The 20267-nt window shown below is 42.3% G+C and overlaps 3 protein-coding genes across 18 annotated transcripts in view; 1 reads left to right on the top strand and 2 right to left on the bottom strand.

The window, feature by feature from the left end:
• The window catches only part of celf1 (cugbp, Elav-like family member 1), a 33945-nt gene extending 23494 nt beyond the window's left edge, over positions 1-10451 (top strand). For 2 of the 12 annotated variants that reach the window (XM_077228981.1, XM_077228986.1), the window contains 7 exons: positions 2110-2179; positions 2406-2576; positions 3078-3194; positions 3516-3704; positions 4868-5011; positions 5146-5317; positions 8625-10451. In XM_077228981.1, the coding sequence (XP_077085096.1) occupies positions 2110-2179; positions 2406-2576; positions 3078-3194; positions 3516-3704; positions 4868-5011; positions 5146-5273 (819 nt within the window). In that variant the 3' untranslated portion in view covers positions 5274-5317; positions 8625-10451. Of the gene's footprint in view, positions 1-2109; positions 2180-2405; positions 2577-3077; positions 3195-3515; positions 3705-3871; positions 3952-4867; positions 5012-5145; positions 5318-7459; positions 7485-8624 lie in introns of those variants that run through there. The other 10 variants (XM_077228982.1, XM_077228987.1, XM_077228989.1 and 7 more) reach the window with 7 other exon arrangements.
• Positions 9775-12979, bottom strand: nudt19 (nudix (nucleoside diphosphate linked moiety X)-type motif 19). Its single transcript, XM_077228998.1, has 3 exons — positions 12087-12979; positions 11503-11710; positions 9775-11371 (listed from the first exon to the last, which is right to left on the bottom strand). The coding sequence occupies exons 1-3, from the start codon at positions 12852-12854 to the stop codon at positions 11142-11144; spliced, it is 1206 nt and encodes a 401-aa protein (XP_077085113.1). The 5' UTR covers positions 12855-12979; the 3' UTR covers positions 9775-11141.
• The window catches only part of slc7a9 (solute carrier family 7 member 9), a 30727-nt gene continuing 23412 nt past the window's right edge, over positions 12953-20267 (bottom strand). For 4 of the 5 annotated variants that reach the window (XM_077228995.1, XM_077228993.1, XM_077228994.1 and 1 more), the window contains exons 9-13: positions 15144-15247; positions 14932-15028; positions 14648-14797; positions 14099-14273; positions 13238-13895 (exon numbers count right to left, since the gene is read on the bottom strand). In XM_077228995.1, the coding sequence (XP_077085110.1) occupies positions 13834-13895; positions 14099-14273; positions 14648-14797; positions 14932-15028; positions 15144-15247 (588 nt within the window). In that variant the 3' untranslated portion in view covers positions 13238-13833. Of the gene's footprint in view, positions 13896-14098; positions 14274-14647; positions 14798-14931; positions 15029-15143; positions 15248-20267 lie in introns of all 5 variants that reach the window. The other variant, XM_077228996.1, reaches the window with a different exon arrangement.

The following is a 20267-nucleotide window of genomic DNA, read 5'->3' as shown; positions in this document are numbered from 1 at the left end:
AACAGGGAGCGCGCAGCTCTTAAAGGGGCCACACCTTATTTACACTCGATACAATCTGAAATAAAACAAGATGAGAAATTAAATATTCCCAGCACTTTCTATGATGTAGTAAGCTTTCTTATCAAAGGAAGTAATAAGAAATGACTCTTTACATTAAGGTAGTAGCCTAGTGAGAACAGGGTGTTGGGGGAATCACTTTTTTTCTCTTTTTCATCAAACCGCAGTTTTTGCAAGTTCCCGCAATTTCATTGCATAAAATTGCATAAATATCCCGCATATTCCATCGCATTTTTAAAGAAAACGGGCCGCATAATCAGGGATTTTTGCCCGCAACAATCACAAAAAAACTATGCGTTTTTCTGGAAGGACTGAGTAACATTATAATCACACTATATAGAAATTTTGAAAGAAAAACAAATACTGACAGTCAAATTTAACTTATTGTTTTAATTTGTTTGGAAAAAAAGAATCACTTAAAATATGTGGGTAGGTAGACAAGGGAGAGTTTGTAACCATAACTGTACAAAAAGCACTTACTGTTCATCAGCACTTCTTGCTGATTTGGGTGTCTGACATCACATGTTTTATTTTATTTTTACTGACTCTAAAAAACCTCCCACACTAAAGAGCCCACTTTTTTTTCTGGTGCAGGTAGAGCATCTCTCTATCATCTGTCATCTCCTCTGAGATGATTTTGTGCGGCAGTAGTAGCTACACTCTGCGTCGTCATAGTAGAAACAAGCATTAAGGTGCAATACTGCCACCTCCTATGTTGGAGTGTCAAGCAGATTGCTGGATTAATTACGATATTATCATTGGTGTGGTATTAACATATCAAGATTTTTCTTAAGTATCACTTAGCCATGCTGGTATATTGCAACACCCCTAGTTCCATTCAAAATGTAATTTGCTTTATCAAAACTATAATGCATTATTGTTTGCATCTGTAGTAGGGCTGCATGATTAATTGCAATATACGTGAAATCACACTTTGAGCCACCAATTTGGCTCATTGCGAATTATGAAATCGCAAAGGCTGCTTCCCCCCCCCCCCCTTTTTTTTCTTTTTTAAACGCGCAGCTTGTTATTGATGTAAGTTGCGGCTCTGTAAACACTGCTCCATCTGAACGCACTACGAGTTTGAGTCACTTATGTGTATTTGAAAAAGCAACACGTGTCTAACATCTTTCCAAACATGAGAAGCATTTATGAACCTCTAGTCCAACAAAAGACAACATTTAATAACAGGATTTTACTCCAAACTCACTTTGTGTAACGACAGTTGAGCATCCTTCTGTGAGATGATGTGGCTTCTTACACAGAATAAGGCACTCGTGTGTTTTTTTAGTCATGTTTAATCAATCAAAGCGTTTCAATCTTCTGTTTCTTCAGCTACAGATAGTATGATGCCCGATAGGAATTTCCTGGAATGATGTGTGTTATCATACTTCTGCGGCGGGGCATATTTGGCGTGTCTGTGTGAGAGCGCCCTCTGGTGTTCAGATGAAGCAGCATTTACTACCGATCAGCGCACATAAAATAATCGCAGCCTTTGCCAAATCACGTGCGGTTTCATTGCGATTAATCATGCAGCCCTAATCTGTACATGATTCGATTAGATTCTGTGAGAGCCTTGTAGTCAGATTTGCTTTAAAAAAAAGGTTGCTGTGTTTTTCTGCTGTGTTTGAGCACATGGGCTACAGGTCTGTGTTTGGCCGTTATTTAAATGCATTTAATTTGGCTTCTCAAAATCCTGATTCTCTATGATTGGTTACTCCTAAAGTTATGGTTTAATTGGTTGTTTCATCACATGGGCCGGCATAGATGTGTAGCCCTGTTAGAATGTGTTAGTGCTGCTCCATGGGTGTGCTGTGAAAATTTCTTTTATCTTCATCTTTTCTAATCCTTTTCAGTCCTATTATAATTTCTGATCGCCCTTGAATGTCCACATTTCCCTCTTCTTTATTTATTTTGTTCACATGAGCTCCTGTTTGTCTTTGTTTTGCCTTTCTGCCTTATTTATCTCCTCTTCTCCTCTCCTCTCCTCTCCATCACAGTCCTGGATGCAGTCCTGACTCTCTCTGTTCTCTGTTTTGATGTAATGTCTAGCTTTATTTGCAGCTTCTACAGCAGTCTGCATCCTCTGGAAATGCGCTCAACAATCTCCATCCAATGTCAGGTGAGAGTCTGACGTGCTTTGCTCCTCTCAGACCCGCTAGAAATTATAGGAGCTGTTAGTTAGCCACTTTCTCAGATGCATTGCAAACCCGCAAAATCATTGGTTCTGAATGCCTATTAGTTTTAGGATGCTGAAAGGAGGTTGTGCATGTGAATGTTGTCGAGAAGGAAGTGTGTGTGGTGTTGTGTAGTTCTTGATATTCTGGATGGTCTGTGATCTGCGGCAGGTCTGAATGCCATGCAGAATCTGGCTGCATTAGCAGCAGCAGCGAGTGCTACACAGGCTACACCCACAGGTAGCAGTGCACTGACCACATCCAGCTCCCCTCTCAGTGTCCTCACCAGCTCAGGTATGCCCTCCGGACAGCCCGCTCAATCTGCCTGGGACGCCTACAAGGGTTGGTCCCGCTTTTTAATCTCCTCCTGTTCTTAACTATGCTGCTTATCAGTCTGTGAAATAGCATGTGGAATATTTCTGTCCAATAGCAAATTGCACTTTACTAAGTTCAAAACATTGGAGCTTTTATTAATTTAGCTTAGAGCTGTTCATTGGTAATGATAGCTAATGTTGACAAATTTAACCTAAAGTGTTAGCAATTTCTCCAAACATAAACAACTGTATAATGTGTTTAAAACATATTTTGCTGTTCATTCATCAGTCTACCCACATTGATTCTTGATAATCACCATCTTTTGCTTTAAAGTGCTGTCTTTGTTATTTGACTTATTCACTTGTGGCACTCTGAAATACATGACTTCCCTCCTTACCATATGCTGTTTCTTCTCAGTCTCATTTGCTTTACATGCCTGTGCAGTGAAAGCATGTGAAATGTGAATTGTCAATATGTCTGATGGATTAGTAATGTGTCAGGCCTGGTTCTTGTTTTCTCTCCTCACAGCGGGTTCCTCTCCCACCTCCAGTACTAGTAATTCGGTGAACCCCATGGCATCTTTAGGTGCTCTTCAGTCTCTTGCTGCGGGCGCTGGAGCAGGTCTCAACATGAGCTCCCTAGCAAGTAAGGAAGAAGAAACATTCACTCTTTTTGCTTTTGTATAAGGTCAGGTGGTGTTGCTAAATACCCGGGTTGCCCATGTTATTAAAATGCATCTCAGGTGATGTCACATCAACAAAAAAGGAGCACATAAAGTTACTTCTACATGATTAATTCTTTGCTATTGTCTGGAACGCATAAGGATGTATTTGTATTTACAGTATCAATATAATTTTTTACTTTCTGTGCCTCGTTTCTGCTGCATCTCCTTCTCTGATGGCGGTTTCTCTGTATCTATCAGTAGTTTTTGTGTCTGAAAGATGAGCTGTGTTTCTGTGTGCGCAGGCATGGCTGCTCTGAATGGTGGTCTGGGCAGTGGAGGTCTCTCTAACGGCTCGGGGAGCACTATGGAGGCTCTGACTCAGGCAGCCTATTCCGGAATCCAGCAGTACGCCGCTGCCGCACTGCCTAGCCTCTATAGTCAGAGTTTACTGTCCCAGCAGAACGTTAGTGCCGCTGGCAGCCAGAAGGAAGGTGAGTACATGGAGGTCTGATGAGCTTTGAGCAGCTGTTTGGGTTGGGAGAGTGAAAGCCTCTTTACAAGAGAAAGTGTGTGTGTGTGTGTGTGTGTGTGTGTGTTGATTTGGCTCTTGTGATCACCATCTTAAGGATTCATTCTTGTTTTAAATATGCTGCAACAGCAAGTCCCAATCAGAGTGCGGGTAAGAGATCATAATCACTCTCCAGAATGTCCATTTTCTACATTTCGGTTTGTTTAAAAGTACGTGGAGATCCATGCCAGCAACTCTCTGCCAATGAATTCAAGAAGCATTCTGAGTTAAATACAACTTCAAGCCTATCGGAATCATCTGTGGTATCGTTTATTTTTTTTAATGCTTTGTATTTTATTTGACCTATTATTATAAATGTTATAAATGAACAGTTTCTGTAGTTCTGGAAACCAGGATCATTTTTTCAGTGTTCTTTGTTGAATAGAAAGTTCAAATGCATTTAGACATCTATAATTTTACAAAAGATGTCACATTTGTTTAATTTAATGCTGATTAATTGCTAAATAAAAGTGTATATATACTTTAAATAATACTGACACTACACTTTTGAATAGTAGTGTATATTAGACCTAAGAGGATTATTCATTTAAGATTAATAAACCATTTTGTTAAGTAAAGACTGTTTGGATATTCCTAAAAAATTAAAATTACAATCTTCGTCCTGAAAGCCCTCTTTCCAGATTTCACCTGCTGTTAGTTCAGCAAGGCCAGATATTTCATGTGTAAGGAAATAACTGTCTATATCAGCAGGTATCAATAGTCTATTTTCGTCATTCAAAAAGGGATACTGAAACTAGGACTGCAGATATACAAACTGTAACCAAGCGGCGCTCGCTTACCATTTTGAATATTACACACGCTGATCACTTTGTTTAATCCACTCTGCTCATGTTATGAAAATATTTGTGCATTCGCATAACCTGGGTAATATGACAATCTAAACAGATAGTTTTATCAACTTGGGTCTCTTTTTTCTGTGCTAACCTGCGGCATGCTTGAGTTGTATTTAACACAGAATATTCTTTTAACTAGGCAAGGAGAATAAATGATAAACCTAAATTTTAAATAAAAAGGATGCTAGACAGTCAAAAGTTATCGGTTTCTTTCCCTTCTGTTTTTCTAAAGGCCCTGAAGGAGCAAACTTGTTCATCTACCATCTGCCACAGGAGTTTGGTGATCAGGATTTGCTTCAGATGTTTATGCCTTTTGGCAATGTTATCTCTGCCAAGGTCTTCATTGACAAACAGACCAACCTTAGCAAGTGTTTTGGTGAGTCGAGTGCTTGTTTTGTCTTGTTTTTTTGGAATTAAGACATCAGAAACAAGCCTTGATGTATTTTCTGAGCCATGGGTAACTATAGTCCGGTTCTAATCTTTTTTTCTTTCTTTTTTTTTCTTCCTAAGGCTTTGTAAGTTACGACAATCCAGTTTCGTCCCAGGCGGCCATTCAGTCAATGAACGGTTTTCAGATTGGAATGAAGCGGCTGAAGGTGCAACTTAAACGATCCAAAAATGACAGCAAGCCATACTGAGTGCTTTTACTCTCAAATGGACTTGTTTTGAAAATGTTTTTCTGGTAAGTGGAGTGTGACGTTGGAAAATTATAATGACCCCACCCACCCTTAACACCTGCCTTTCCTAATCCTTTACTTCTCTGGCCTTTTCTACATATCTTCTCTCTTAACCTTAAAAACAAAGACAACATGCAAATTGTTAGCATTATGAATTTGTTCCAAGGAGAAATTCGTTTTTTTTTTCACATTTATATATCTAATTGTTTTGTTGATCTTTTGTTTTTCCTTAAGTCTTTATTATTATTTTTTGGTGCCATATTACAAGTTTGCTGTGTATAAATCTTGCGTCAAAAGATGTTGCACAATGAAAGCCAGCCTGTGTGACTGCTTTCAGTCCCTTAGACTGTTGATCACCACGGTCTGGCCCCTGTAGATGTTCTCCTGTGTTTACACTAGACTCTTGTAGTACATTCGGACAGTGTAATGCTGATGCCTCCTACAATGCTGCCTTTCTAGAAAATGAAGGAGGCTTTCTGCATCGGTGCAAAAGATAATCAATCAGTCACCTGAATATTGTATTGAGCATCTGGAAGGTCAGGCTGCACTTCACTAGACTCCGTTTTCATGGATGCCTTTTTTATTTAATTCATTTATTTATTTCACTAATTTATTTATTTATTTTTTTAATGTATCTGTGTCTTCACAATGAGGGTGATGTAACATTGCTTCAAAGTCTGTTTTATGTATTCTTTTGGAGGGCTCAGCTAACAACAGTAATGATGATGCTTTTTGCTTGTTTTTAATTCACATTAGTTTTTTTTACATTCTAAAAAGACAAACACTAAGCAAGGGTATTATATCACATGCTGGTTCATAGATGGTGGTCAATCATTCAGTATTGCTTGTTTGCTGGAGATGCTACACTTACTCTCAGGACATTCTCACCATTCTGTCAGACCAAAACTATTTGCCCATGATTCTACTCACCTGGTACATGATGAAATAAGTGACGGAGTGCTTCATTTCAGTTCATGAATCCTTTCTTAAAAGCCTCAAACAAAAATAAGATGTTTTTTTGTTTTTTTACCCAGTTTTTTCTTTTTATTCTTTGGAATTTGCTGAATAATCACAATGGTAGCACATATGGTTTTAAAATGGCACTTGTACACAATCTACAACATGACTTTTATTTTGATGGTCATTTGATGCATTATCCTACGCCTCAATTCAAGAGGTTGGTCTTGAAGCTTTTAGCAATATGTGCATTCTGGAAAAGAATGAGAGATAATGTTGCCAAGAACATAAAGAAGGAAGGAAGTTTACAGTTGCTGAATTCACGGCCACTTAATTGTCCGAATGAATTAAATCAGTTTTAATAAGTATTTTATTCTCGGTGTTTGCAGGTGGTCTCTTGTACCCTGGTATATCGAGACTCCTCAGACTCACAGTTGACCTTGTGATCGTGTATTTGAGTTACTCCATGCAGCTCACTTTAGTTGAACATGACAGTAAATTAGTGTTCAAAACGTAATCAAATGTTAATGCCAATCTGAGTTTTGCAGGGTCGTGAGGTAAGAAGATTGTTTTTATGGAAATTGAGAAGAAATCATTATCCAGATAGTGTATATTACTTAACTATTATGCCTTTTCTATTTTTATAGAGGTTTTATAATATTGCCTAAAAAATTTCTCTGAATTAAAACGGTTGTTAAAAAAAATCACTCAAAAGATTCAACACTGTTTTTGTAGAATCCTTGTATGAATTTTTGTGGATACATTCACCGATTGTTAAAACAACTGATGTGTGGCCCTTTTCACTAGGTTTAGTGTCATCTCTTTAGTCAGAAAAAATTGTACCAAGAGTTTTTTTTTTGTCTGAAAAAGATCTACGCTTCAGTCTAAAGTTCTTACTTAATATCTCTAAACTAAGTACATTTACATGTGCAGTGAAGAATGCTGAAATGTGCTTTTATCAGAAGTCATTCATTTCCTCACAGCATAACTTGAGCTCTGAGTCGCAATTAGTAAAATAAGTGAAATTAGTGCATTTTATTTTAATTTTTTTATTGTTGTTTGACATTTACCTCACTATTGTCATCACTGTTTGAAACGCTTGTATTTAGTTATGGTGCTTTTTATTTACACTGATTAATTGCAAATAAGCCAATTCTTGTTAACCTCACAATCTTTCTATTTTCATCAAGTACGGACATGCTTCCAACAATCCAGGTGAGGAAACGTGTGCCACTCTTGCGACTTGTACAGATATGCTGGTCTGTATGCCTTTAAGTTAGTTTCATACATTAGAGACGCTTTAGACTGAACCCAGGTGTGATGCCCCTCTTGAAGCGTTTAGATGCTAGAGCAGGGAATCCCCAATCCCTGGTCTGTGCCTCTGTTCAAATAAACGCATGCATTACAAAAACCATTTAGTGGAAGTAAAATTCGAAGGCCTTGGGCATGTTCGAGTTGCACCACGAATCACCATTTTGAACAATCCAAAGATTCTTGTGAACTTGTTCAAGGCAGGGATTTTTGTTTGTTAGACAGAATCTTTTCAAAGTTTTGTTGCTTTTTATCCAGAGCAGATTGACTGGCGTTTGTGTAAAGGTCTGCAGATTTGTGCACCTTAAAACCGATCACAAGTGCAGAGTAGTTCCACTTATGTGCCAATCACATCAAGTCTTAAATTTCTGTACACGTTTAATGATGATACTCTGTTACTCGGTCTGTATCCCATCATGTTGTTGTCCATCACGGAGTTCAATGTAGCTAAACTGTTTCCATTTGTGTTACCCATGGCAGGTGTTTTGTGAATGAGAACCAATATGAGCAGCTCCAAATATGCATTATTCCATAGTCCCACACAATTCAAAGTTGAAGCACAAAATAAAAAGACTTTCACTGAAAGAGCTGAAACATTGAAGCACAATTTTTCTTCTTGTCTCTCTCTCTCTCTCTCTCTCTCTCTCTCTCTATCTCTCTCTCTCTCTTTCTCCTCTCCTGGTCTAAAATCAAAATGTGGTTGTGAGAAGTTGAACAGTTTCATTTGAGTTCAAATGTTGGTGTCGAGGACAGTGTTGAGCTGTCGTAGCTGTAGTAGGCAGGTTGTGTTTTCTCAATGTTGTCGTTTAATGTTATTCCCTTTGTGCACTATTGGCATGGTGCTTACTTTTCCCTCTTCCTTCCCACTTTTCTTCATCGTTTCCTGTGTTGCATTCAGTGTTTTGTGTTTAGATCATGTGCATCTTTGAACCCCCACCCCCCCATGTAAAAATAATCATTCATGATTTTCTTTTTCATCCCCTCTCCTTTTTCCGTTGTGCTTTAACCTAGGTTTGTTATTCGTTTTTTTTGTTTTTGTTCTAGATATCTTCGTGCCCGTTTGTCATCGTTTGCCTAGCATGTCGATGTGAAGTCAAAAGTTCATCGTCCAGTCCGTTGTCCTCTTCGCTTCTCTGACACTTGAAATTTCACACTTGACCTTTTTTGTTAACTTTTGACGCTTATTGATTACTTATTTTGTTTGTTTCTTTGTGTGATGTTCATTTCTGTCATTTGTGCTGCCAATAGGGAGCGTTGGAAAGACTGCTAAAAGTGTAAAAAGTTTCATGAAAATTGTTCTGAGCAAAGAGTCTATTTTTCTAGAACGTACAAACATAACCACTAGATTTTTGCAGAAGCTTTTAATTTTCATTGTTTAATTTCTCAGATTTTTTTTCTTTATTGGCTTTTATTGTTTTAAGCAGTCTTCCTAGCGCTTCTAATTGTTTTTGTTTTTTTATCTCAAAGCAGCCATTCAGTTTATAGAATCACTTTTGTGTGTTCAAGTGTGGGTGTGTTTCCCTTTCTCTCACTTGTTAGTTCTAAAGCTTTTAGAGGATGTTTTCGTCACATTTTGCTGAAATTGAGGATAAACTTTGTAATTTTGTGTTAGGTTAGTTGGCATGATGTAGTTTTGGGAGTTTTTATTAACAGAGTGACATTACAATAGACACTTGAATTGCCTTTTTTCTTCTTTGTGTGTGTCGAGCCTACATAGGCACATGTTTTTCATTTCCTTATTGTGTGAAAATCAGGATTAGCTGAAATAATGCATAGAATGAGCAGAGTTGAATTTCTTGTCACAGGTAAATATTAAGCATGCATGTTTTTTTGTAAGTGCACTGAAATCCTCAGCAAAATGTGATCTAGTTCTGTTTCAAAAAGTCAAGATGAATAAAGTGGTGCCAAAAGTTTTGCATGTTGCTGTTGGTTACATTTGCGGTATGTTTCACATCATGTTTATGGCTCCTGCTACAATGACACGTACTCATTTTGATGGTTTAAGATTTTAAAAAAACAATACAATGTGTGTTTAGGTAATGGGTTAAAGTGAGTTTTAAATGCATTCTTGTTACAAAAACTGAAGTGGTTTTCAAATGAGCCCTTAGATATAAATGATTGTGCCTACAACAGCAAAAACATATGCTCTTAAAATGTTGTTCAGTTAATGATAATTTGTTATAACCCCCCCCCCCCCCCCCATTCTGGCATCTGTACAAGTTGTGAAGTCCTGGACTGATTGGTAGAGCTCAACTGCAGCTTTGCCCCCTAAACCTTTAGTTTTGGGGGCAACTCTAATAGCTACTTATTTTTCTTTTTTTTAAGATGTATTCTGACAGATTTATCTAATTGGGGGTTGAGGTGGTTGTTTTCTATTTAGATTTTAAGCTGCTGTTTTGTGAGTTTATATGTATTCTGGGAAAATTTCCTGTGGGATGTTTCATTACTGGTACAGAGTGATTGTATTTAACATTTAAGATTTGTACAGATTTTGCCTTTTCTACTTCATAAGTTGTTTCACAATGTAAGTCCCAGTAAGTAGAAGCATGTAGACTGTAACACCATGACCAAACATCAACCTGTACAAAATAACCAAACCACAAACAAAAAAAATCAAGTCCACACAACAGCCTTTAACGGAAGTTTTTTTTTTTTTTTGTGTCATTTTGTAATTCAAGTTGTGTGGTTTTCATTGGAAGTGTAGAGAGTGCAGAATTTATTAGATGTCTGAAACAAGTGTGTTTGTATGAAGTTGGTTCAGGATTTTATGCTACCGTCTCTACAGAAATATAGAAAAGTGGACACCTACGAAACAGTCATCTGGTAGTTTACCTTTAGTTCATGTATGATTAAACTGTTTGAAAAGATTCACACACATTGTCTGAATTCATTTTGTTTTTTCTCAATTTAAAAATGCATGAAATGCACATCATGTTTTGTTTTTTTGTTTTTGTCAAATTTGATATTTCTTGATTCACTTTTCATTGTACTTAAACATTTAAATTTAGGGTGATAATTCTAGCCAAATATTATTAATAAATATGCAATAGTTGGTAGTCAAGTTCATTGTAATTGGTTATTTATATGCAAGCCATAGACCCATCAGACAAAATATACTATTTGTACACTACTTTTTTCAAGTTGTTTTTAGAATCCTGTATTCTGCAAACTCAACGCATGGAAAACTTGACAGTGCTGTACAATGCTTCAGTAACAGTTCCGCTTTACCATCTCATCTGCAATAAAGAACAAATGTGACAATTCAAACTTGAATACAGCTATTAAACTTTCAGAATTTGTTTGCATCATATGCCTGATACAGTGTTTAATTACAATATAGACAATAACCAGAACAATCCACTTTAAGAGCTTATGGTCAAGTTCAAAAATATTAACAGTCAAGTCATTGTGTATTTTCTTTGACATAAAAGTTAAATGGACCATATATCAAACTACATTGCATAGGTCAGGGGACACATCAGTATGTTGAAATCAGCTAATTAAAAATCCATCTAGACTTTGTCCATCAATCCTGCTACTATAGGCTATGACAGGTAAGTGTCAGAGTTTACTGTTTTTGGAGGTGCCACCCACATCTTCACTGCAGAGGGGAGGGAGGTGGTTATATTTGGGCCTGATGTTCATATGGATGGATATTGAATATGGATCCTGACCGACAATGCGATGCATGTTTGCACTGTCCTGCTGGAGCTCTTCAAGGCTTTTCTCAATTTTAACCACACCACCACTCTTTCCAGAAGTGTCCACTTTCTCTGGGTACAGAGCGTCACCTAGATATCAGACAAGGGGAAAAAAGGTCCGGTTTTGTGCAAGTAAGTTCCTGACTCAGTCACAGCACTATTATCCCATCAAGAAGCAACATTTAGCAGACAGCTGAAAGAATTGATTACGTGACAATTACCTGGTAAAAGACTTGCATAGCAGTCAGGTGACACCAGGTAAATAGGCAGCCACTGCTCACATCCCTCCAAAGACCTCTGCCAGGCAAAGCGATGGAGATCTCTGAGAGCTGGAAAATGGCACATTCGTCCAAGGTCGTAGTACTGAGGTGGAGCTATCCAGATTTCCTTTGATTTGTAGCTGTCCAGCACTTCTGAGGGAGTGGACCACTGAGAGACAAGGTAGTTGTTTTATTTCCCAACAATCAATAATCGGTTCTCATTAGGGCGAGACTGAATGACCTATATGGGAATGGCCTGGTTTATGAATATTAATTACGTTCCGTGACGTTTGGACACTTCCTAAATGGCGTAAAGTGGGCGCAGCATTGCTGGCGAATGAGCGCTTGCCTTATGAATATTAATTTAGCCATGGGTGGACGCTCCAGGAAATACATTGACATTAACGAGCAAAGTCTTTTCAACTAGCTGGACACAAATTGGTCACGAATGCATGAACTGATCAAATACACGCTCAGTAAGTGTCGGCCAAATACAATTTTAATTGTACAAGGTAACTAACTATAGCCTACCATTCAAAACGCACCTTAAAATGAACGATCTCCTTCTCGTCGTGAAGCGTATATGGAATCTCGTGTAGGCAGCAGATGTAAAATGCCGTGTCGTAGCGCCTCTGTTTGTCGTAGACGCCTATGGGTGTCAGCCAGTTCCCCCATTCATGCAGAGCCCAGATGTTGGGCAGACACTGCAACTCCCTGCACATCTTGATAAAATTCGCCGGGTTACCAATAACCAGAGATCTCCACTTAGACAGCACGTCTTTGTTCCACAGTCCGCTCAATCTGGTCAGTGTTGGCTGGGTGTCACTGTTATCTGCATCATCTGTGTGCACGCGAATCTCGCTTTCCTCGTGTTTGGGAACCGCCAGGAGCACACCTGACTCCTCAAACGTCTCTCTCACCGCACAGATCCTGAAAGCCACATCTCCCGGTATCGGAGATCCCAGCTGAGATCTGTCAGTGGCGAAAATGGGTGGCCTGGTCGCCGGCGGCTGCTTCACAACGCCGATGCCGTAGTTGGGGGCTTTCGTAAAGGCTTTAAAGATATCCTGCCACTCGCTGGAGAAGTCAGACGAATCAACCAGCCCCCCGGGAAACACGTAGGCATTGGGCATGAACCCGCTGCGACCGCTCCGTTTCAGCAGTAGCACTTGATAGTCGAAGGCTGATTTGTACGTTACATCAGTGACTTTTCCCAAACCTGCTTTAAGAGAGTCCACACTCGGAGTGTGTCTCAGCCCGGCCGCCAGGATCACCGTCGCCGCCTCTCTCCAGTGTTTCAGCGCCGTGTTCATCTTGCTCCTTGCTTACATGATCACAGCTACACTAGTAGTCATAGACAGTACCTTATCCGGAAACTTTCGACATCGTCAAGGACAGCACAGAGAAAATAACAAATAATAGTCTATTTATTCTGTATTTGATGATTGAGCGCCATCTACAGCAAGGGAAGAACTCTTGCTTTTCCTTACCACAATCACACGAGGACATTTCTACTTCAGACACAGTTATAATCGCTTGAATATATTGATTTATGATTGCTATCCAGTCCAACAATACCTATAAAATCCATGTGTAATTGCCACAAACAACTGTTATAGCCTATTCCAATCCCGATAAGCGCTGAAAAAAATAACAGGTAGCCTACCACTTAACATGTCTGGCAGTTCAAAATTATTGCAGAGCAATATAAAACTTTAATAGCCACTGAATTGAAAACAAACAGTGAACAGTTATGTTTGTATAATCAACTATGTGTGCATATTAAAATAGGCCTCAACAAAATTATCCTCATAGCTTACAGTCTTTAAAAGTTATAGTTAAAAATCAATTCACCTGTGGAGAAAATGAATGGGATTTTTACTATCCCATTGTTGCACTCTTTTAGTAACTACAATTATAATAGGCCACTTAAAGACTTGCATTACTACAATTATTCTACTGATTAAATGAGTCTGAGTCAAAATATTAACACATACATTTGAGTACAGTAAAATTGCATTTAATTACACAATAAGTTAGATGAACTGGAAGTTGTCATAATTTACAGACATTCGTGGAAGTGATGTTATTCTTTAAAGTAAAAACAAATCCCTGTGACCTGGGAAAGGCTTGCAATACATTGTAAAAACAATGGATGGTCTTGCATTAGGAATAAAAAATAAATCTGTCCATATGCAGCCGTGTTCCCTTTAAGGATTCTTTATCCACATGATCAATCTGTTGTCCATTGCAGGCTATTATGTCTGTGTCCTTCCTCCAGTTTGACATCTATCACTCAATCTTTTCAGGTGGAACGACTTGCAGTAGCAGCTGAAGGTGCATAGTGAGTGGCCCTGTAAGCGTCAACAGGTCAAGTTTAAGAATCTATTTGGGAAGAATTTAAATGTTTCTGGTAATGGTGAACATCCACTAAAAACAGCATTAAAAGTTATATATTATTCAGAAAACATATATTTATTGTAAATTTCAAGGGTCAAGACAAGCATACATTTTGTTTGCTGCAATATATCTAAATGTGCGATTTCCAGCTACTTACTCATGATGTGGCGAGTCCAGTTGAATTTGTAGTAAATGAGGGGTACATATAAGAGAAGACCGCTGACTATGAACACTGTGCAGTACAGGTACTCCCATTCAGGCTTGTCTATGATGGGAGCGAGAACTAGGTAACAGGACACAATCACCACCAAAGCAGGAATGACTATCGGAACCTGAGAGAAACAAAAGGCAAACATTTTCAAGTTGGTAGTCATTTTACAATAGATTAGATTTATGGTTGATTCAATCCATGCCATTGAGATAAAATATCTAACACATTCGAGAATAGAAGCTATATATGGGCAATATAAAATAAAGAAATTTTTTTTTGACTCAGAATGCTTTACTGCAATAGCTAGATAGGAAATAGATAGGAACCGATCCAGAAGTCACACGTCGTATGCAAGTAATAATAGCTTGTTAATTGATATGAACAAATAGCTTATGGTCTTCATAATTTTAAAGTGATAATACCATCTGCTAATTATTATATATTTTTGTAATCCAGACACATTATGCTGTGTCACCATGCATAATGTGCTCTAACCTTGACAGGTCTATGAAGCTCCTTTCTAGTGAATCGCATAACGATGAGCACAAGGCATGTGAGCCCATAGAAAGCCCACTGAGCAAAACTGAAGTAATTGATGAGAGTGTTTATGTCTGCTGGCATGATGTAGATGATTGACAGGAAGCCCTACAAATAACATACAAGAACAAATACTTTATCACAAATCAAATTTAATGTTAATGTGTTAAGAACAGTTGTCATGGTTGGTGTAATATGGCAAAAAAAAAAGTGTTGAGGATGGAATATTACATGAGACTTACATTAAACATGAGAGCTGGAGAAGGTGTGAAACGTTTCACACTGATGTATGACAAGATCCTAACCACGTGACCCTCCCGTCCTGCCACATAAGTCAACCTAACAGGTACAAACAGACAGAACAGACAGTAAGTGTCAGGCCCAGAAGACAATTTTCAGCATGCACTTAATCCTGTGTGCACATTTTTTTTATAAAAAAGCTGAAGTTCCTAACCTTCCTGCGGTGAAACAGCTCCCATTGGCTGCACCAAAAGTGGAAAAAACCACAAATAGAGGCACAACCCATGATAATGGGTACAACACTCTGTCACCATAGGTCTGTGGAGAACCCAAAGATTTAGTAAAATACAACTCAAAGATCATTGCACAAGCATTTATCAACTGACAACTTTTGTCTTTTCTTTTCTTTTTTTAAAAAGAAACTGACAAGAAATGTTCTCAAACCTTCGTGCTGTTTTGTTTTTTTGTTTTTGGTTGATTAAACATTTTAGAACTAGGGAAAATACTTATTTTCTATAGAAATAGGTCTGGAAATCACAGATTTAAAATTCCCTGATATTTCCAGGTTTTCCATGATAGTGGGAACGTCCTGGTTGCGTATGCAACCCACCGTTCCCTGAAGGAGGGAACGGAGGACGTAGTCGACGCGACTGAAATGGGATCACGCTAGGGAGCCTATCATCTTCGAGTACTATTGAACGAGCCAATGTAATTGGCGTGCGTGATTCGCATCACACACTCCGCCCCCGCGGCGCGGGTATAAATACGGAAGTGGATGCACGCACTAGTTGCTTTTCGCTGAGGAGCCGAGAGTAACCCGGGGTCAGCGGTGGTCCAGCGGTAGTGGCAAGGGGACTACGTCCTCCGTTCCCTCCTTCAGGGAACGGTGGGTTGCATACGCAACCAGGACGTTCCCTTTCAGTCGATAACGTCGGACGTAGTCGACGCGACTGAAATGGGATCAACCATTGAACACGCCACTAACGCTGCCACCTTCCAGTGCCTAAACCAAAGCCTCCTGACGCCCCCGTAAACTTAACGCGGGGAAGGACAGGGCTTAGGCCAGGGAAGTCACTGCTGTTCCTACAGGACCACTGGGAAAGCGTTCCCCGTACGTTGGAAGGAAGGGACGCTGCGGAAGCCACATCCAACCCGAGGGAGGAAATGTGGAGAATACACATATGAACTGGGCGGAAACCGGGCAGTCTAACATATGGAATGTCACTGGGGTGGCTCCAGCCTAAGACGGGGGGAGACACACCGGACAGTGACGGCAGAGAGACTCTGCCGAGGGAAGACACGGGCTCACCGCAGGGAGCCGTATCGTGGAAGAATACACACATGGGGTCACCGAAGGGACCGCAACATATGGACCCAGCCTAACACAGGTTCCACACTGCTTACGAGTGGTAGGCCTAACACCAGACGTTCCGCACGTCCGACGTCGGAGGGGTGTGGAGGAACTCAACAGGGTTCAATTTTAAGGGAACTCAACTGGAGTAGAAAGGCGCACGTATCCAGTCCATAGGAGGGGAATGGCGCAGCAAGCCGACACTTGAACCGGGCTCACGGTGAAACTGGCTTCATGAGAAGGGAGCCCATGGGAAGCAGCGGTTCAACTAGGTGTCGTCCAGCCCCCAACTCTAGAATCTGTTTAGCAAAGTATATCGTCAACGCCCAGGCGGAGCACTTTACACTCATCATAGAGGAGCTCAACACCTAAGTGGACATGTTGCATCTCGGATCTTTGCCGAAATGAAGGCAAGCACTAAGTGCAACTTTGCATGGAAACAGCCTTCCCTCTCTGCTGAATTCCAACAGATATTTGAAGAGCTGGTCTGAGGTCTATGACTTGCATTCTGTACACGTCCAAGCGAACGGACAGAGAAGCCAGGGCTGGATCTGCCTCCTCCAGGGCAGCGCTTGCAGGCTCACCACCTGCTCCTACTACGGGAGAGGTAGGAACCTTGGGCACAATCCGAGCCGGGGTCTCAGCTTGTGAGAGTTAGCCGGCCCAGACTCCAGGCACAATACGTTGACCGAAAGCGAGCAAGTCCCTACCCTCTAGTAGAGACCACGCGAGCAGGAGAACTGATATAACAGAATTTTTAACTCACTACCTGCAGTGGCTCAGGGGCGGTCTCTGCAGTGCAGTCGCACCAGGGACAAGGCCCAAGAGGATAAAGAGGGACACAAGGATTTACAAGACCTTGCTCCTCAGGAACCTGACGATCAGAACGTGCTTCTGCATACTTCTGCAACACGATGAGCGTCGTTTAAACACTGAGGCAACATCATTTTGAGGGTGATTTAGGAAAACAGCCTACTGCAACCCATTTTGCAGGAAAGAGAGCACTGAAGTGATCGAAAGCTTTCAGGATCTCCTCAGGGGAGAAGACGCACTCAACGACTAGGTTCCACTTCTAAAGGCGTAAGCACGCTACCCAATTCTAGGGGGTGCTCGCAGAAGTGATGGTAACTATCACATGTTCTTGTGATAGCCACCTGAACCTCCGCGTTCAGATGTAAGACCGCCCGGAATCTCCGGGGGAAGAACGCGTGTGCCATCGTGCCCCGTCCCCGAAAGAGTTTCCAGGGGAAGTCAGGAAGGCTGTTGAAGGGAACCAGGTCTAGTTGGGCCAATAAGGGGCAACTATGAAGACCTGTTCCTCTCCTGACATGGCACGTAGGTGCAAGTGACGGGCGCAAAAGACAGGAGCATTGCTCAACACAACATGTGAAGATCACTGGGCTTCAGGAGCATTTTCTGCTCAGCACTTGGGTGTGACAAGTTCACTGAGCTTCAGGAGCATTCCTGCTCAACACCTGAGTGTGATAAACTCACCGAGCTTCAGGAGCATTTCTGCTCAACACTTGAGTACGAAGAACCTCACTGAGCGACAGGAGCATTTCTGCTCAGCACTTGAGTGTGACAAGTTCACTGAGCTTCAGGAGCATTACTGCTCAACACCTGAGTGTGATAAACTCACTGAGCTTCAGGAGCATTTCTGCTCAACACTTGAGTGCGAGGAACTTCACTGAGCACCAGGAGCATTTCTGCTCAGCACTGCGTGTGATGAATTCACTGAGCTACCTGTGATGGACTCACTGAGCTACAGGAGCATTGCTGCTCAACACCAGAGTGAGATGAACTTCACTGAGTTTCAGGAGCAAATCTGCTCAACATGAAGAGTGATGATTTCACTGACTTGCAGGCGCAAGGCGACCATGAGTCGCAGTCACTTTTAGAAGGCTCACTGGGGTTAAACGCATTTCTGCGGGCCCCTGGGGCCGCTGAGTCCCAGTGTTTGTCCAAGGGTAGTCCGCTCGGTTTACCCAAACACTGGCGGAAAAATAAAACCGGGGGGGGCAACTGAGCGGCCCCGGAATGGTCATGACCCAGCCGGACCCAGGGGATGGAGTCTCCACTTGCCCTGGCTATAACTGTCGTGAGGCTCGATGGCGGCACGATTGAGTAAGCGGGAGGAGTGGAATAAGGCGCCCTCAGAAGCGTCTGACTCCAAGGAGGAGGTGACGGGTGAGTTTGTGACATGCAGGGGAAGCTTGCGCAACGGTCGCAATGTCTAACAACTCGAGACACGAATGCCCGTGTAGTCGGGGGTCGCCCAGGCCCCCGTTAAAACACGCCCTTTGTACATGGCCGCTCTGTTGAAGAGGGTTTGGCAGCAGACCGGGATGAACTATAGTCACACAGGGTGAGCTGCTCTGCCACGGTCACCTCGGGACTCGATCGTGAAGCTAGCGCTGAAGCGGTCACATATGGAGGGAGCCAAAGGCTGCGACTACCATATACCCCAGGAGCCTCTGAAAGTTCTTTCAGTGGGACCCTTTCTCACTTCAACACCAGCTGAACACATTCTCATTGGAGAGACATGTTGGACCGAGTACCTCTCCAAAACTAGAAAAGAGATACTCAGCCCGTGGGCGAGATTACTCTCTTCCAGTTGACCTGAAGACCCAACGGGCTCTGGAGCACTCGAGGGGAAGGACACTGTACTGATACTCCACCCTTAGACGCAACACACAGGATGGCCTGCGGTGCGGGAGGTAGAGATCTGAAGCACATGTCTTTCAGGTCAAAGCTGCAGACCAATCTTGGGCCAAGATGGTCACGACCCACCACCTAGTAGCACGAAGAACGAGTTTACAACTGGCCTTCGTACCGGCTGGAGGAGCGGCTATATCAAATCCTTCGCCAGCAGGATAAGATAAGCACGCACAAGTCAGGAGCACTGCTCAACACTCGGTGTGATGAATATCACTGAATTTTCAGGAGCACGTCTGCTCAACACCTAATGTGATGACTATCACTGACTTGAGCGGGGTAGCCGAGCCTGAGGTGGGGCAGCAAAGTAGAGAGAGTGGTGTTAGTGTGCTGTGCAACACTTACCTGTCTCCACAAGCGGCAGGGGGCGCGTGAGAAGGCGGATGACCAGGTCCTCGAACGCACCAAGCTGCCTGCTGGCGACCAAGGGGGAGCTGAGGGGTGTAAGGCTATACAGGGTCACACCCGCCAGACTGGCCCTCTTGGGACCCAGGAACAGATGAAATTGCTCTCTCTTTGAAGTGTGGGTACCGCTTGCTCCGCTTTTTTTTTTTTTTTTTTTTAGGGAGCCAGCGGCGGAACAGACACACACACAAACAAAGGCTCCACCCGGCCCTCACCCGGGGGGAGGGAGTGATCGTGCCACTCCAAGAGCATCTCATCCATTCCTGGGCGGCCCGCTCCGGAATGCTTTCGCTGTCGCTTGCCACCTGGCTTGGCAGCGCCTGGAGCGGGCTGGGCGTCTCTACTGCGGCCGGCTCCCTGCTGAGGCCTGGGTGGAGGCTGCTGCGGAGGCCCAGCAGGAGCGGCGGCCGGAGAACGCCCACGGCGACGAGCAGGCGGAGGAGCTGCCACCGGCGGCGGGTGGAGGCAGCAGCTGGCCACCGGGGCAGGATGTGCCGGATGACCTCCGTCTGCGCTTGAGCGGCAGAGAACTGTTTGATGCAGTTCTCCACCGCGTCGCCGACCAGCCCAACCTGGGAAATTGGGGAGACCAGGAACCGAACCTTGTCCGCATCCGCCATACCAACCAGGCTGAGCCAACGAAGGCGCTACTGGACCACCAAGGTGGACATCGCCAGACCGATCACGCACGCTACGACACCCGTACCCCGGAGGGTGAGGTCGGATGCAGTGCGGTGCTCACCTATGAGCGCACGGTCTGGATTACCCTCGTGCATGCCATGGGTGCCCTAGCCTGCAGCAACGCCATGGCACGCAAGAGGAAGGGGCTTGCCCACAGGCTTTGTAAGCTCTGCCCGTCGGAACGGA

This window comes from Siphateles boraxobius, unplaced genomic scaffold, assembly GCF_051911475.1.
Source record: "Siphateles boraxobius isolate OS27281-9 unplaced genomic scaffold, OSU_SipBor_1 130, whole genome shotgun sequence".
In the NCBI taxonomy this organism is placed as follows: domain Eukaryota; kingdom Metazoa; phylum Chordata; class Actinopteri; order Cypriniformes; family Leuciscidae; genus Siphateles; species Siphateles boraxobius.
Note: the sequence above shows the minus strand (reverse complement) of the source record. Positions and strands in the feature narration are given on the sequence as shown.